The sequence below is a fragment of the Scyliorhinus torazame genome, chromosome 2 (assembly GCF_047496885.1).
Source record: "Scyliorhinus torazame isolate Kashiwa2021f chromosome 2, sScyTor2.1, whole genome shotgun sequence".
Lineage (NCBI taxonomy): Eukaryota > Metazoa > Chordata > Chondrichthyes > Carcharhiniformes > Scyliorhinidae > Scyliorhinus > Scyliorhinus torazame.
Genome location: NC_092708.1, coordinates 188268504 through 188287797, shown reverse-complemented (window position 1 = coordinate 188287797; position 19294 = coordinate 188268504). Strand labels below are relative to the sequence as shown.

At 44.8% G+C, this 19294-nt stretch overlaps 1 protein-coding gene across 4 annotated transcripts in view; it reads right to left on the bottom strand.

The window, feature by feature from the left end:
- Window positions 1–19294, bottom strand: part of LOC140394299 (NEDD8-conjugating enzyme UBE2F-like) — a 571886-nt gene that overhangs the window by 378939 nt on the left and 173653 nt on the right. For 2 of the 4 annotated variants that reach the window (XM_072481459.1, XM_072481429.1), the window contains exon 6: window positions 10537–10614. The exons of the other annotated variants lie outside the window; for them this stretch is intronic. In XM_072481459.1, the coding sequence (XP_072337560.1) occupies window positions 10537–10614 (78 nt within the window). The remainder of the gene's footprint in view (window positions 1–10536; window positions 10615–19294) is intronic. 4 annotated transcript variants of the gene reach the window in all.

Here is a 19294-nt window from a genome sequence, read left to right as displayed (position 1 = left end):
AATTGGAACAAAGTCCCATAAAAGCACGTTTAGCCGTGTGTTTCCTGGTGCTCACAGCGCCGAAAAACAAAACTCTATTAAACGGCACTCACATTAGATAGGGGGCCTCAGCGGGGAACACACGGCTGAGGCCGCACATAACCCCATTTTATACACAGAAGAGCTCTGCTCGCTGCAACTCCTGTGTAGCAAGAGATCAGGTCGCCATTTAAAAATGGCATCCCGATCTCTGGAGCCCACGAAGCGACACACAAACCCCGTCTCGCCCCCGCCACAACGCACTATGGGAGAGTTTCTCCCCATCCTTCCCCCTCCAAACACCTGTGTGGGGCACTACCGGCTGGATCACCCACCACGTAAAAAGTGCCAGCTTGGCAGTGACAGGCTGGCACCCAGGTAGCACTGCCAGGGTGCCAGGCTGGCAGTTCTAGGGTGCCTGAGTGGCACCAGTAGTGCCAGCCTGCCGAAAGGGCATGCAACTGGGTGCCTCCAATCTCCTAGGACACCCCCATGTGTGCCAATCCGTCTGGTCCCAGTTTGTGGAGACCAGTACTGAACGGCCCTCGCTCCCTCCGAGGCGAAAGAGATAGATCCCATGCCTCGGATACCTGCACATTAAGTGAGACTAGCTTTAATATACAGATTTGCTAAAAAGTGATCCCGTCCACAATGGGCGGGTTCTCGCAATGTCTCGGGAGATTGCGTTTGATCTTGTGAGGCATTATGAGCCGGGTAGATCCCGGGGTCTCCCAGCTTCTATCGGCCACACTGCTCTGCAGCGAGCTGCTTTTCAGGCACAGTGTGGCTGTAAAATGGCGCCCATGAACAGGAGAACAAGATGGTGAATTAAAATGGCAAGCAACAGGAAGGTTAGGGTCATGCTTGTAGACTGAGCAAAGGTGTTCCACAAAGCAGTCACCAGCCTGCCTTTAGTCCCCCCAATGTAGACGAGACTGCGTTGTGAGCTGTGAATATTGCAGGCTAAATTGAAAGAAGGGCAAGTGAGATGGACCAGGGTTCCCGGAGGAATGGTCCCTTCAGAATGCTGAAGGGGTGGGGAGGAGAAGCTGCGGTTGGTTGTGGCATCAGACTCTCTGTCCTGGCCAGTACAATGTTTCAGTGAAGCCCAATGCCAGTCTGTTAACTTGTGCTCATTTTTTGCTTCCGTAAGATGCCAACCTTTGTTCTGCTATAAACACATTCTGTGGTCTGATCTTTATGCCACACTAAACTTAGCCTTTAACACTATCAGTGCCACTCCCTTCGTCTTTGACATCTTTTCAAAAGTATAAAATTCAATCATATTTCTACCTCTCTTCAGCTCTGAAGAGTCACAGGAACCAGAAACATTAACTCGGTTTCTCTCTCTCCACAGACACTGCCAGACCTGCTGAGATTTTTCAGCATTTCTTGTTTTATTTTAGTAACCTGCTCTAATATTGCCCCATTTTGCTCGGTGTCATCTTTTGCCTGCTTACTCTAATGAAGCTTTGTTACATTAAAGGTGTTATATCAATGCAGCCGTGATGAATGTAGGAATTTCAGATATATTGTACTGTATGTATTTAGCGCAATAAGATTAATAGCCTGAGTTTGTTTATGACTTTTTAAAATCCTGGCTTGAAAGACAGCCAGGCTTTGTGGCTACAAAAATAATTAAAATGTCGTAAAGCTTGGGGCAATGGAATTTTAGGCACCCTGGGGAGTATATAATTAGGGACATTGGGCTGGATTCTCCGTTTCAGCGGCCAAGTGCCGGCGCCAGCAGAGCATGTGTGGTCCTTTAGACCAAAATATCGGCATGCAACCCTCACCGATTCCGGCACTGGTGAGGGGCTAACACCGGCGCCGACTGAATCCCTCGCCAAAAATGGCCAGGTCCCGGGCCGCCCATGCGCACGGCTGACAACCTGCACCAGTCGCGCCATACAACATGGTGCCGGCCATGCGCAACCCCAACCCGCTAACTGCGACTCCACAGCCCACCCCCTTGCCACCCCCCACCAGTTCCCCCAACGCTTGCAGAAGCCCCTCCGGCCAGCGGCACGGATTGCGGCCGACTGTGGCGCCGCTGGACACAGTCTGCAGCCGTCACGCCGGGTTCCTGCAAGGTTGGGATCAAATGTGTCCCGCGCTGTCGGGAACTCGGCTCATTGGGGGGGCGCGGCACAATGATGCCAGTTTGGAGGGGCGGATCGGCGTCAGACCGGCGCCGGCCCCGATTTCGGTGCGAAAATCCATTCTCCACCAAATCGGCAAACATGATTTCGGCATCAGGCTATGGGGAATCCAGCCCATTGTGTTTAGCTTTGTTTGGCAAGATTATGTAGTTAATGGGAATAGCCAGGGGCTGAAGCAGTCAGGTGTTGGCTTTCAGTTTCTGGAAAAAAGCAGTTTAGATTGGGAATGTGAACAGACGAGCAGCTTTTTGCCAAATACTAGGAAGTTAAGACAGTAATTAGACACAGGCAAGAATCTGCAAGCTGGTTCCTGATGGATCTTTCTCTCAAAGTGGTTTATCCAAGACATCACTTTACAGAAAGTATTCCTGGGTCTGCTAATTGAATTTACAAATAAACTTTGACCCAAGATGAGCTTTGCTCGAGTGGAGATAAAAAATAGCAGTTAGGATTTAATGTTTAATTTTATTGTTAAATGGTAACTGTAAGCTATTTTCTTGTATGATGTTAAAAATATTTTAGTCCTGTGTTCGTAATTAAGTTTGTTTTAATATACCATATTCTATTTGTGCATGGAGTCACGCCTGGTGCAAAGTATCCTTTTCTCACAGTCTTACAAAATAAATAAAATATTGGGGTTTATGTGCAGTATCCTAGCAACTGTTGGGGTCGGGGTCTGGTCCAGGATTGTAATACAAGTTTAGTCAAGTTTTCAGCTTTGGCTCTGAAGGTTCCCAATTTGAAGTAGTCACCAGTGTGAAGGCTAACACATGAAACCTAACTGCTTTGGTCGGGTACTCAAAAGGGGCAGTGTGCCAGATGAACAATAAAGTGCAGACGCCATTGTAGAAGAACAAGCAGAAAAAAGGCAGAAATTACCCGATAAGTGCCGACAGCTAATTTTGATTTGTGTAAATGTAATTTATGTTTGGAGAGAACCTGGGTTCTCCCTCATCAGAAAGGAATTATGAAAATTCTTTACATGTTAAACAGTTTCCTTCATGATTACAAGCTGTTGCTAAGCAACAGATGGTGCTTTTCATCACTGTTTTGAGCTGAATTATTAGAGACCAGGGAGAACAATCTCTACAGAACCTGCCTTTTAGAAAGGACCTTCGATCGCTTATCGGCCTTTTGGCTAAGATGAGCGTGAGGTCAATGCCTGGATCTGGATGTCTCTCTCGTGGGGACCGTGAATTGGATTCAATTTGAATTGGTTTTTGGAGCAGGCAAGGAGCTGGATTAGGGGTTTGCCCCTGTCCACACTGAGCTTTGGCTCTGTAACTCTGATAAAAGTAATTGAAAAAAAGGGACCTTGGGATTTGCTCCAAATTGCATCTTTAACTCTCAACATTTATGAAATGGAATATATGTTGTGCAAACTGAGATGTTTTATTTGCTCCGCAATATTTTATACAAATACCCTCCAGCTTCACTGGAACATTGCAGCAGGCCAAGGACAGACATGTGGGCATGGGAGCAGGGTCTAGTATTAAAATGGCAAGCAACAGGAAGGTCAGGGTCCTGAAAGCCCACAGACCGACGGTGCTCAGCAAAGCGATCACCCAGTCAGCGTTTGGTCTCTCTGATATACAGGAGACAACATTGGGAGCAGCGAATGCAATAGACCAAATTGGACAAGGTGCAAGTGAAACGCTGCTCAACCTGGAAATGTGTGTTTTGGGCCTGGGATGTTCAGCATGGAAGAGGTAAAGGGACAGGTGTTACACCTTCTGCTTCTGCGATTGCATGGGAAGGTGCTATGGGTGATGGGAGAGGTGTTGGATATGGTGGAGGAGTGGACTAGATTATCTGAGGGAACGGACTCTGCGGAATGCTGACAGAGGGAGTGAAGGGAAGATGTGTTTGGTGGTGACATCACGCTGGAATTGGCGAAAATGGTGGAGAATTATACTTTTCATACGGAGGCTGATGGGGTGAAATGCGAGACAGAGGGGGACTCTATCCTTGTTCTGGGAGGGAGGGGAGGGGGCGAAGGTAGTGGCGCGGGAGATGTACCGCACACTCTAGAGGGTCCTGTCAACAACTATAGGTGGGAAATAACGGCTGAGGAAGAAGGAACACATTTTTGAAGCACCATTTTGGAAAGGGGCATCATCGGAACAAATGTGACGGAGGCGAAGGAGTTGAGAGAAAGGGATGGAGTCCTGACAGGGTGTAGGGTGCAGAGCTGTAGTCCAGATAGCTGTGGGAATCAATGGGCTTGTAGTGGATATTAGTAGACAGTCTATTGCCGGAAATGGAGACAGAAAGATCAAGGACGGGAAGTGTCTGAGATGGACCAGGTGAAAGTGATGGAGGTGTGGAAACTGGAAGCGAAGTTGATGAATTTTTCCAGGTCCGGACGAGAGCATGAAGCAACACCAAAATAGTCATCAATGCAACGGTAAAGGAGTTGTGGGAGGGGACCCGGGTAGGCCTGGAACAAGGAATCTTCCACATACCCCATAAAAAGGCAAGCGGAGCCAAGACCCATGCGGGTACCCATTGCTACACCTTTGATTTGGAGAAAATGGGATGAGTTAAAGGAGAGATAGAACGTTTTCAGCCAGGCGGAGGAGAGTGGTGGTGGATAGGAATTGTCCAGGCCTCTTTTCTAGAAAGTAGCAAAGAGCTCTCAGACTATCCTGGTGTGGGATGGAGATGTAAAGAGATTGCACATCCATGGTGAATAGGAGGCGGTTAGGGCCTGCGAACTAGAAGCTGCCAATATGGCGCAAGGCATCAGAGGAGTCCCGGATGTAGGTGGGGAGGGAATGGACCAGAGGAGTGAGAATGGAGTCAAGATAAGAGGAAATAAGTTCAGTGGGGCAGGAGCATGCTGACACAATGGGCCTGCCGGGACAGTCCTTTTAGTGGATTTTGGGAAGTAGGTAAAAGCGGGCTGTCCGGGGTTGGGAGAATACAAGGTTGGAAGCAGTAGGGGGAAGGCATCCAGAGGAAATGTGGTCGCTAACGGTGTTGGAGAGAATAGCTTGATGTTCAGTGGTCTGGTCATGGTCCAAGGGGAGGTAAGAGAAAGTTCTGTGAGTTGGCGCTCAGCCTCTGCGAGGTAGAGGTCAGTACTCCAGACAACAACAGCACCCCTTTTGTCAGCAGGCTTGATGGCAAAGTCGGGGTTAGACCTGACGGAGTGAAGAGCAGAAAGTTCGGAAGGAGAGAGGTTGGAATGGGTATGGGGGCCAATGTCCCGTCAACAGTTCTCAATGAAAAGAGCGAGATAAATTTGAAAATGTTGAAGCTTATTTGTCAGTTACACGCCCCAAGATAATTACGACTGTGTACTGCATTTCGGTCAAATGGATATCATCACAGACTCCTTGGAAAATAAGTGTCTAAATGGAGCTAAGGAACCAGGATCTGGGGTACACACACAAACAACAGTTGAACAGGCTGAAGTTTTTTTCTCTTGAAAAAGGAACTGCTGACAGGTAATCTCAGAGGTCCTGACGATTATGAAAGGATTTTATATGGTAAGACTTAGAGAAGATGTTTCCAGGTGTGAGTGAGACTAAAACTAGAGGCCAGAAAAAGGAGACAGTCAAGAAAAGAAATTCAATCGGGAATTCAGAGAAGCTTCTTTACGTAGAGAGTGGTGAGAATGTGGAACTCACTACCACAGGAATAGCTGAGGTGAAAAGTTTGGCTGTATCAATGGAGAAGCTAGGTAAGCACATTAGGAGAAGGGTTTAGAAAGATAGTTGATGGGGTTAGATGAAGAAGAATGGGAAGAGGCTCATGTGAAGTACAAATATTTGCAGTGCTTCTGTGCTGAAAATACTTTGCCAACTATGACCAAGTTTACGATCATATTTTCATGGTATATTAAAAACTATTGATTATAAATATTTAAAATGCTCAAACCAAAGAGAAAATGCTGGAAAATCTCAGCAAGTCTGGCAGCATCTGTCTGTCGGGAGAGAAAAGAGCCAACGTTTTGAGTCCAGATGACCCTTTGTTAAAATGCTCAACTCTGAACAAGAAAGGATTTGAATAATGCACTGGCTGGATCAATAGCCAATACAGCTCAAGGTAGATTAGCCTCTGTATGCTTAATATCTGCAATATGAATTAGCATTCAATATCCAGAAGGCTATACTATCAGGTTTGGAGGAAGTTTCAACTTGATGTTTACACAGCAGTTGGTATGCTCTTAACAGAAATTCTACAAAATCTGTAATTTCTCTCTCAATTTAAATCTAGTTCTTGAATCATCTCACAGAAACCAAAGACTACTGATGAGAATACTCTCCTTGCCAGTTTAAACTACAAAAGGGGAATGTTCATCTACATGAAACAATGCTCTATATTAATGCAACATATCAGCACCATCGCTTGGATTTTACTTGTGCAACAGTGGGTGTGGAAATGTCATTGTGTCCATTGCACGGAAAGATAGTCAGATCTACACTCTATCCAACTAAACGTTTGAATTGTGTAACACTAGGGTGATGTAGTAGTAGATGAAGACTGTCACTACATTTGGAGTAAATTGAGAGGACACATTTAAGTGGAAGATTGCACATAGCACTCAGTGAATGCTTTATTTCCATTGCTATATCAAGCTGCATTGGACTGAATGTTTCAAAATTAGTGAATTGCAACTCTTTAGGCTAAATACTTCCCTAAAGAATGGAGGAACTCAGTATCACTGTCAAACGAGTTGTGAGAGAAAGAGACAGCAACGCTGCAGACTGATGGGAATCACCAATATTTTCACAAAATTGCACCTGACAGCATGTGTGGGGCACTGACCAATAAAGCTGCAGAGATATTTTGAATTTGACGGATACTGATGGTAAATCAAATATCAACTCATTTATCATTCATACCTTGCAGCACAAGGATGTTCACATCCTTAGCTGGATATCAGAAACGCAGGTAATACTTGTTGTTTCTTCAAACGTGTCAATCTGGAACTGGTGAAAATGAACATTTACATTTTTTCGGGGCATTGGGTCGGAAGTGCTACTTCTGTTCCCTTGCTGAAAGCATCACTTTGTGCTGGGGATTCATATACTTCTTAAATAGTCACTCTTCGTCTATAAACCAATTTGTAAGATTTATAATGCTGAGTGCATGTAAGAGTTTTAGCGACCTGGAGTGGTAACCCAAGCTAATTGCCATGTCCTTCTGTGGTTATTTCAATTGATTCTGATTTTTGTGAATGAGTGAATGTATAAATAATAGTCAAAAGTAAGTTCCACTTACTCAGCTAAATTTCAGCCAGTCAAGTTTGTGGTCACGCTTACTTGGTTTTTGGCCTAAAGACTTCAAATTGCAAATAGCTCACAATCTGTTGTTTAAAATATCAGTTGTCCAAGTGTCTTTTTTTTCTGATCCCAGCTAATGGTGTGCTGTGATACTAACTCCTCAGTGATAGGGCAGGACTCAATTCATTTTTTTAAAAATCAGAAAACCCTTGTTCCCTTGGGATAGGAGCTTAATGAAAGCATTTCAAAACTAACGGGGAGGGGGGGGGGGGGCAAGCTGATGAGAAAGAACACTTCAAATGTATGAATTTGAATCAGATTATAAACAGAGACATTAGACTTGCTTGTTAAGTGAATTGGACATTCTGAATTCTCCCTCAGTGTCCCCGAACAGGTGCCACAATGTGGCAACTAAGGGATTTTCACAGTAACTTCATTGCAGTGTTAATGTAAGCCTACTTGTGACAATAATAAAGATTATTTTAATACACACCTTCGATGCCTTCAGCCTGTTATTTTAAAGTTAAATAAATTCTTTGCTTTAAAACAGTACTTTTATTAGTTCGATGAAAAGGGCACAAAACCCCAACTCCAACTTCTCATGACAAATTTTGTGAATTTTTCCTAGTTTATATCGGAGGTTGATAAGTGAAAATGAACAGAGATGCCTGCGTTTTTGTGTGGACTCTGGCTAATTACTTACTTTCATTGCTTATAGCCCATGCAAATGAAGTAGATGTAATAAACTGAACAATTAGTCTTAATACAGACTGGCAGATTAACCCTGATCACAGCTTTGAGACTGGTTACAAAAACAGAAAATATTGGACAATCTCAGCAGGTCTGACAGTATCGCCAGAGAGAGAAGGGAGTCAACGTTTCGAGTCTGGGTTACCTTTTGTCAAAGCTTTGAGCATCCAGACTCGAAACATTAGCTCCCCCTTTCCAAAGATGCTGTCAGACCTGCTGAGATGGTCCAGTATTTTTTGTTTTTGTTTCAGATTCCAGTAGCCACCGTCATTTGCTTTTATTCGAGACTCGCTGGTTGAGTTGGGATGTAGTGAAGTTGCTCAGCTGAACATAACAGATACAATGCTGCCACTTACAATACAAGGATTTCACCTCTCTTTACAAAGCAGAACAAGCACAAAGCACTTACCTTGGAACATGAAGGCAGGAGCACTTAGTTAACAGAAGTAGTTTGGGAGAGGTGAAACCAGAGATGAACAGGGTACGGTTTTCACTAAATGAAACCAGGCAGATCAATTTTACCGAATGCTTGACAAGAAATAATCTATTTTGCAAAACTGTTCTTATTAAGCAACTGTCGACTCTTACTAAAACCAACCCATCCAAAGAGAGAAGGCCTTATTGATTTCAAATTGGAGAAACAAGGACCTCTTTTGATAACATGTGGTATTCTCTCCCACTTGAGGCTAAATTATTTCTGCCACTGATCACTACCCGAGTCAGCGATGCCAAGATTACAGCACTTATTTTCCTGCATTTTTATTGGTCTTTGAGTAGCCAAGAGGAAGCATGCACCTTTGAGGTAAAGAAAGGCAGAAGATCCACCTATTCTATCTTCTTCCACTCTTCCCTGTAATTTGACCAAAACCTAATCTGGGCATAGATAAAGTGTTACATTCCAATATCTCATACACACCAAAATATTTAATATTGGTTAAAATTAGGAGCATACCAATTACCTGCTGAACCTTGGGGGTTAACAAAATGCCAACTTTTAATCACCATCTATTGCTTAAGAAAATGTGCATGTCCAGGACTTGGCTATGATACTCCGAAGCTTGGCTGTACTCACTGGGTCATTCATTCATTCATACTTCGCCTGAAGGCAGCTCTTTGGCTCACTGTCTGCAGATGATTCATCCTGTGCTATTTTCTGAGCAGTTGTCAGTGCTGCCATTGCCTTCCACTCTCGGGGCAGACCAAGAAGGCAGGTCCCAAGTCTACCTCTACCTTGGCCAATGGGAATTGTTGTGGGCGTTATTTGGAACCCACGCCAGCCATCTAGCCAATTGAGCTGACTGACTCCATCAAATCCCAAGGAAAACAGTCATTTGGACAAGCTGCCAGAGAATGATTGCACTTGTAAGACCCCTGCGTGGATAAACAGCAACCACTCCATGACAGTTTTCTAGCAATTAAAATCTAACTTCACACATGAAGAATAACCACTTGGTTGAGGTGCCCAAAAGGAAGGCAGAGACATCTTATAAAGGAAAGGACATTTAGCTTTACTGGAAGTTGCTGTTGCTGTAATAATTTAAGACCTTTGAAACGGGGCCATTCTCTGATTTCACCAATTCAGTTTATATCACAGATCAATAGTTGTTAAGTTTGATGGGATACAGGCCACCGAGCATTTATTGAAACCGTTGGGCCTTTGCACAGAATGGTTGCTCACAGGTTAAGTTGTGAATTACAGGAAATCTGCCAAGAGCATGGATATCAGTTCCAGAAGAAATTGCTTCCTGAAGCACCTTTGAAAGCTAAATTTAGTTCCTTCTCAAATACTGCAATACACATCTACTCTACATTACAAGCATTTGTAAAACTCTGTTAATAGTGCCTTGTCAAGGATCCCTTCAGCCAAATTTAGCTCCTGCCAAGTGCAGACTTCCAACAAGTCATTATACATTTCTTCAACAAAAAGATGCTGATTGATGAGCCTCATACTTTGTCCAATTTAAATGATAGAAGCTTCTTCAACAGCAAACAACATCGGAAAGAGCTCCCATGGAATAAACAAAAGGGGTCTATCTGGCTCAGAAGACACAGCATTGCTGTCAAGATAACAGCTGCATCTAGAAGCACATATTCCATTTTCTCAAGCGATCTATCTCAGTGGTATGCATGCCACTTCCTCCAAGGAATCCCTTTTACATTAGAGTTGTGAACTTGTTCAGATGCTGATCGATCCGTTGCCCATTTTCTGATTTAATGAGAACCATAACCTGATGTGAAAGGGAGAGTGTGGAAATAGCGAGTAACACAAGCTTTAGGCAGGGTAAAACCAGCAAACACATGCAAGCAAGGGACAGTGTGGAAACAAGTGAATACATGCAATCAAGCACAAACACACCATGATAGTGACTTACAGTCCTCAGCTCCAAGTCCTCCTCCGCAAAGTCAAGGTGGCGTCTGACCTGTCTACTGTGACGACTCGAGGGAACATGCTGTGGAGGTGCAAGGGTAAAGGAATGCAAAAAGGGAGGGAAGGAAGACCCATTTAAAATCATGCAGAAGGAAAAAAAAACAAGACTCTTTACGCTGAGGCTATAGATGAGAAGGGAAAAGGATGGTTACTGCACTTGTCAGATGCTCTTTCCACCAGCATGCATTTGTATGGGAAGGTTAAGAGCCACAAGTCAAATTAAATATTAATTATATTGGGGAAACCTACCTAGAAATCCTTCAGATTAGATCTTACAGTACACGTCCAAAAGATCCCATCAGCAAAGTATTAAAGTGCAATTACTTTGCTTTTTCGAACTCATTCGGTGCAGACCATACTCCAATACAACAGACTTGCAGATATAAAAGTTTAATGCTTCCGCAGTTTGATATGCGCAATGTCATCTGTCCACTTGGACCTCATGGTACAATGGCCCATTCATGCATCAGAATGCCTCTCCATAATTTTGAATCTTGGATCCCTGATGTCAGTGGGCATCACAAACCACAGCATCTGTGCATTCCCAGATTGCTTCCTAGACACACTGGGTGGCATGTGAGCAGTTCAATGTATTTGTGGGTCTGCAAATGAACTCACGATCATTCATGAACCTGTGATTCAATGACAACCATCGCTAAACAAAGCATTTAAGTGCTCATCACACTAGGGACCCCTTAGAGACAAAAAGGCATTGGTATTATTTATTCCTGAATAAAAGAAACAGCTACAATAGTCACATCTATTTATGCTTTAAAAGCAACATTTTGAACATCTCAGCAATATCAATGTGAGGAGGCTGTTTAAGAAAGGCAGTCGATGATTCTTGTAGTCAGTTTCAATTATCATTACTCACCTTGACATTCGAAGATTTTGATGTGTTGAAAAAAACAAATAACAGATGAGAAGTTTGATGATTAAAATATTTGGTGTGGGATTCAAAGTATCAAAAGAAAATTCCCTCAATATAAGCGAGGACGGCCAGCATATCTGCGTCTCATCACACAACAGAGAACAAGAAAAGGGGAACGAACAAGGGATCCGCAGGTTCAGAGGGGCGAGCAAGATCGCAACAGGGCATTTACAGCACAGAGTGCAAGTTATAACTTTTGCGGGAAAGGGGTAGGAGAAAAGAATAAGAGGGTTTTGAACTTAGAAGCAAGTTGATGGTATTTATGGTAAAAACTTTAATTCCATATACCCCATTCAATATGTAACCAATTCTTCCTCAACTTTTCCAACACAACCCTCTCTCATTGCCCCCTGACTGCCCAGTCTTCTATTTTTCACCACCCACTGAACAAACTGTTGGCCTCTCTGAACTTAAACCCATCACCAGTGTCTTCAGGTTTGCAGCTGTCTTGTTGATTATCTGGATTATTTTAGCCCCCAAGAATGCGGAGTGCTTCAATTGGGGAGTATGGAATGAGGCACTGCGAAGGGTAAATGGGACCTTCTCTTGTGCAAGGATGAGCCTGATACAGTTTAAGGTGGTGCACAGGGTGCATATGACTCGGGCGAGAATGAGTGGCTTCTTTCAGGGGGAGCAGATGAGTGTGAGAGGTGTGGCGAGCGAATCACATGCACATGTTTTGGGGTTGTGAAAAATTGGGAAGATTCTGGGCAGGAGCGTTTGCGGTCTTAGCCAGGGTAGTGGAGGTGGAGGACCCGGAACCTTTGGTGGCGATATTTGAGGTTTCAGAGAAGCCATAGCTCATGGAGAGGAGGAAGGCCGATGTTGTGGCCTTCGCCTCTCTGATTGCACGGCGGCGAATTTTGCTGGAGTGGCGGTCGGCATCGCCACCGGGGGTAGCAGCATGGCTGGGTGACCTGTACAACTTCCTGCGGTTAGAGAAGATAATGTATGAGTTAAGGGGCTCTGCAGGGGGTTTTGAGAAAAGGTGGGGGATGTTTGTGACCGTGTTTGAGGAGCTGTTCGTCGCGAGGACCCGAAACTTCACTTCCCCAGAGTGAAAAATCCCAAGCTCCCCAAACTCTCCTCACCCCAGAGTAAAGAATCACAAGCTCCCCAAACTCTCCTCATCGCAGATGTTCAAATGAGGTATCAGTATAGTTTCTCTTGAAACTTGGTAAGCATCTCTTTACAGCTAGGGTAAGCTATTAAGTAACAGCTGTTTCTTCCACATTTCAAATGCATTCGAGGGGGGCCTACTGTACCTCACATCAAGGAGGCAGAAACCTCAACTTTGGAGCGGCATTTCATAACTGCGCTGGCGATAGAGATTGGCCACCCTCAAAACTAATAAGGGTGTAAGAGTGCATGGGTAACTATTTCCAGGCAAATTGAGGGGAGGAGTGACAGGCAAGTGAAAGTAAATAAACAGAGAAAATTCTCATTTCTAACTTTGAAGAATGGAGCAGCAGCATAATCTTTGGACAGAGAGGTGAAAGGTTTCGAAACAGAGATGTCCAATGCAACATTCTAATCCTCTAATTAGAAATATTCAGGACTAAAATAGCACAAAACCCAGACCCCTTTTTAACTTTTCCAATGTGTGCTTCTCATGGTAAAGTCAGCAAGTCACAGCAACCACATAATCCAGCTGAATCTAAGAAGCGTCATTCTCACTTCGCATCCCAACTGGTCTTCCTGCACTTCAATTGTGCCTCCCCTGATAGATCAGATGGCAGTTATATGGAGTAACTGAGCCATAATGACCACAAAAGATCCCAGGATTGGTTCCTGATCTGCATCATGTAATACTGATCTTAGCCCCCTCCCCGAGTGGCACAGCCCCTAGAAGTGGGCAAGGAAGAAAACGACGAAGAACACCCAATATGGATGACAATAGGGACATCAGGGGAGGACAAGACAAGGTAGTGATGCCTTTTGCAGTCAACTACCAACCACCATTCACCACCTTGGTTCATTTGTTGGGTGGGGCACTGCAGGATCATACCCCAACAGTTAATGCTTTGCAACTGTACCTTAAGTGTCAAGTTAGATTCACTGCCTCCCTCCATTTATTTATATTGAATCAACAAACCTTGCGATAAAACTAAGACTTGGAATTTATTGCTTACACAACATCAAGGTGCTAGTGAACTCACCCATTTAGCAAGATACCCCCACCGTGCCTCACCAAGTTGTGGCGGCTATGGCCCAATGGGTAGCATTCTCACCTCGAAGTTGAAAGTTTGTGCATTCAAGCCTACTTCAGAGACTTGAGCACAGGAATCTAGGTCGTCACTCCGAGTGTAGTACCAAGGGAATGTTAGGCAGTCAGATGCTGCCTTTCGGACGAAACATCCACTCTTTCAGGTAGACATAGAAAATATTCCATGGTGCTATTTTGAAACTGCCGGCTCAAAGTGGAGAGGATCTCCAGGAAGATCGCGCATATAGACACTGACATTAAGTTTCTACAAAGATGCAAGAAAGCAGACAAGATCCCGAAAGGGCTACAGATCACAAACCCACTCAAGTCGACCTACAACACAGACTTCGCTGAGAGACTCTGCCGTCGCACCTCTCTCACACTCCTCAACCACCTCGTACACCAGCTCTACAGCAGACGACGCAACCTGGAAACCAAGATAGAGGCCATATTCTCAACTTGCGCTCAGGATGCAGCAGACCAGCTGCGGAACACCGCCAAACAGGTGAGACAACAATACTATGCCACCTATATGCATACCAAGAACAGAAAGCTTGAGAAACTTGGCATCACCACCGGCAGCAACCAAGCCACCCCCGGTGTCACAGTAGAAAACAATACAGGGAAATCTATTGTCAACTTGTCAGACTACACCCTTCAACCAGATGAAATCGAAGTCCTCAGCAGAGGGCTCAATTTCTGCACCACCACCAAAATGGACCCCATCAGTCTCGCGGCAGACACGGAGGAATTCATCAGGCGAATGAGGCTCCGGGAATTCTTCCACAGACCCCAAGAGGCCAACAGCGAACCCAAGCAGACTACCAATGAACCGGAACAGCAGACCGAGAGATCTGCGGTGCGGCAACCGAAGAGGAAAGAGTCGAATTGGACCCCTCCGGAAGGCCGCTGCCTTAGACTCAACATGTATGCTCAAGCCGTCAGGGGTCGCGTCAATGCCAGATTCATCAGTCGCATTCACAAGACAGCCCCGAACGTCACCCAAGCACAACGCAACGCCATCTCAAGACCAACCACAGCATCGTCATCAAACCAGCAGACAAAGGGGGGGCCCACTGTCGTACTGAACAGAACGGACTACTGCAAAGAAGTATACCGACAACTGAACAACCAAGAACACTACAGACAGTTACCCGCAGATCCGACCAAGGAACACATCCGCCAACTTAACAGACTGATCAAGACCTTGGATCCAGATCTTCAGAGCACCCTACGTGCTCTCATCCCACGTACTCCCCGCATTGGAGATCTCTACTGCCTCCCGAAAATACATAAGGCCAACACACCAGGCCGCCCTATCGTTTCAGGCAATGGGACCCTGTGTGAGAACCTCTCTGGCTACATCGAGGGCATCTTGAAACCCATCGTACAAGGTACACCCAACTTCTGTCGCGACACGACGGACTTCCTACAGAAACTCAGCACCCATGGACCAGTTGAACCACGAACATTCCTCGTCACAATGGACGTCTCGGCACTCTACACCAGCATCCCCCATGACGACGGCATTGCTGCAACAGCCTCAGTACTCAACACCGACAACTGCCAATCTCCAGACGCAATTCTGCAACTCATCCGCTTCATTCTGGATCACAACATCTTCACCTTCGACAACAAGTTCTTCATCCAGACACACGGAACAGCCATGGGGACCAAATTCGCACCCCAATACGCCAACATCTTCATGCACAAGTTTGAACAGGACCTACTCACCGCACAGGACCTTCAACCGATGTTATACACCAGATACATCGATGACATTTTTTTCCTTTGGACCCACGGCGAAGAATCACTGAAACGACTACACGATGACATTAATAAGTTCCATCCAACCATCAGACTCACCATGGACTACTCTCCAAAATCAGTTGCATTCTTGGACACACTCGTCTCCATCAAGGACGGTCACCTCAGCACTTCGCTTTACCTCAAATCTACGGATAACCTCATGATGCTCCACTTCTCCAGCTTCCACCCTAAACACATTAAAGAAGCCATCCCCTATGGACAAGCGCTCCGTATACACAGGATCTGCTCAGACGAGGAGGAGCGTAACAGACATCTACAGACGTTGAAAGATGCCCTCGTACGAACGGGATATGGCACTCGACTCATCGATCGACAGTTCCAACGCGCCACAGCGAAAAACCGGACCGACCTCCTCAGAAGACAAACATGGGACACAACCGACAGAATACCCTTCGTCGTCCAGTACTTCCCCGGAGCGGAGAAACTACGTCATCTTCTTCACAGCCTTCAACACATCATTGATGACGATGAACATCTTGCCAAGGTCATCCCCACACCCCCACTACTTGCCTTCAAACAACCGCGCAACCTCAAACGAACCATTGTTTGCAGCAAACTACCCAGTCTTCAGAACAGTGACCACAACACCACACAACCCTGTCATGGCAATCTCTGCAAGACGTGCCAGATCATCGACATGGATACCACTATTACACCCACCAGGTACGCAGTACATACTCGTGCGACTCGGCCAACGTTGTCTACCTCATACGCTGCAGGAAAGGATGTCCCGAAGCGTGGTACATTGGCGAGACCATGCAGACGCTGCGACAACGAATGAACGGACATCGCGCAACAATCACCAGGCAGGAATGTTCCCTTCCAGTCGGGGAACACTTCAGCAGTCAAGGGCATTCAGCCTCTGATCTCCGGGTAAGCGTTCTCCAAGGCGGCCTTCAGGACCCGCGACAACGCAGAATCGCCGAGCAGAAACTTATAGCCAAGTTCCGCACACATGAGTGCGGCTTCAACCGGGACCTGGGATTCATGTCGCATTACATTCATCCCCCACCATCTGGCCTGCGAAATCCTACCAACTGTCCTGGCTTGGTACAATTCACACCTCTTTAACCTGGGGTTATCCCATCTCTGGATCTGTAAAGATTTAATCACCTGCTAATGCTCGCATTCAAAGCATTGTTTGGCATCTTTGAATTTGTCTATATATGTGTTTCTGGAACAGACCTCTTCATTCACCTGAGGAAGGAGCAGCGCTCCGAAAGCTAGTGACATCGAAACAAACCTGTTGGACTTTAACCTGGTGTTGTAAAACTTCTTACTGTGCTCACCCCAGTCCAACGCCGGCATCTCCACATCATGACTATTTTGAAGAGGAGTCATCTCCTTCACCCTGGTCAATTTTTTATTACACAATCAACACCACTAAACAATCATATACCTGACAAACTCAGATTATCACATTGTTGTTAGTCGAAGCTTGATGTGCGCAAATTGGCTGTGTTCTTTTTTACATTGCAACAGCGTCTACATTTCAAAAAATACCTAATTGGATGTAAAGCACTTTGGGCCAACTTGAGGTTGTTCCAGCGTCACGGATTGTTTTTAAAAGACATTTTTTAAAAATCCATATTCAGGATGTTATCAGCCTACTTATCAGCCATCTAGTTGTACTGATGTGTTGATGATGGGTGGCCTTCGTGAACCATTGTTGTATAGGTTGATGCAACTCAAGTGGGCTTCAGAGTCTGCAATATGTGATTGCAGTCACAGAGGCTGGGCAATGGGAGCAAGATTCCTTCTCTAAAGGATAATAGTGAACCAGCTGGACTTTTATGACAATCCGACAGCTTCACAGCCACTCTTAACAGATAACAGTTTTTAAAAAAATATTTCCCCGATTTAAAAAAAATGTTTAAATTAATTCACCTTCTCAAACTCCCATGTCGAGATTTGAGCTAATTTCCTCTGGATGACTTGTCTAGTAACAGGGAAGCATTAAATAGGTTGTTAAAGGGTAGGAGATAAAGTGATTAGGACTATTGTTAGTGGAGAAGACATACTGACTCACAGGCTGGAACAAAAAGCCTTTTCTATTATACAATCTCTTACGTTTGTCTGTGCAACATCAGCTTGAGAAACTAGCTTTTTAAGTCACATTCTTAAGAATGTAAGAATTCAACCAAAGTGCCTGAAATTTTGGTCTGCACTCACTCAGATGAGCCCCATCAGGTGCACATTACATTCACATATGAACACAGAAAAATAGCAGACAATTTGCACAAAACAAGGTCCATAAACAGCAATGTAAAATGGCTAGATATTTTTTTTTAAATGATGAAAACCTAGGAACAGAAAGTCCAATGGGGATATAGGGGTCATGTAGACATATGTCACCCCTTAAAAGTAGAGTATATGAATACAAGGGGAGAAATTTTTCTAATAGCTATGCAAAGTCCTGGTAAGGGCGGCATGGTAGCACAGTGGTTAGCACTGTTGCTTCACAGTGCCAGGGATCCAGGTTTGATTCCGGGCTTGGGTCACTGCCTGTGCAGAGTCTGCACGTTCTCCCCGTGTCTCCGTGGGTATCATCCGGGTGCTCCGGATTCCTCCCACGTCCCGAAAGACGTGCTATTAGGTGAATTGAACGTTCTGAATTCTCCCTCTGTGTACCCGCACAGGCGGCAGAATGTGACGATGAGATTTCCACAGTAACTTCATTGCAGTGTTAATGTAAGCCTACTTGTGACACTAATAATGATTATTATTATTAGTGCACAAGTACAATACACTTCTTTCAAAGAATAACTATACATGCCAAGTATTTCCTTCCTCTCTTTAAAATAGAAAAATGAACAGATCACTTGGTCCATAGCAGCTCTACAAAACCGGCAGCAGATTGCCTGCATTCTCAGCTGAAGGTAATATTTGGGAAGTGGAAGGATATGATGAAAGGTACAAATACATCATATATAGTTCTATTATTTGTTTGATCTTCTGATCGAACGGAGAACTGCAACAAACATCAATCTTGACTAACAGCATGCAACTGTAGCCATGACAGGATTTAAAACTACTTGCAGCTCCAATCAATAGGACTTTCAACTTTGTTTCTCAGTGCAATGCACCAAAGGGGACGATGGAACACCTCCGCAGCGAGTTTCACTGCTCATGAGGGAATCAGGTTTACACATTACCTCCCAGCTGTTAGCTAGCTCGTCTTCACTTAGAGAAGTTTGTGTCATCTGTTTTGTTACTCTGAAGGTGAACATTGCAAACATGAATTGGAAAAAGGAAAGAGACTTTCCAATTACACCCATGGGAGAAAACAAAGGAGAGCTCAAAAGAAAACAAGCCCTGGATAGGAGCCTGATATGCCACTGCTTCCTTTACACAAAATGTTGCATTAATATTCAAGTGTTTCTGTGCATTTTCGCATTGGCTTTCTCTCCTCTTTTTAATGTATTGATTTGAGGCAGGGTTCTGATGGAGTACTGTATTCAGTTATGAACACCTCAAGAAGCCATAGCACAGGTTCTCCACAATGACACTGGGGTCAAAACAGATAAAATTATGAAAAGGTTTCATAGTCTAAATTTTTATCCCCTTGGGTGTACAAGATTAAGAGATGACCTAATCGGGTTTTATTTTAATTCATTCACAGGATGAGAGTATCGCTGGCAATGCGAGCATTTGTTGCCCACCCCTAATTGCCCTCAAGGTGGTGACGGTGAGCTGCCTTCCTGAAGCTTTGCAGTCCACGTGTGGGTACATCCA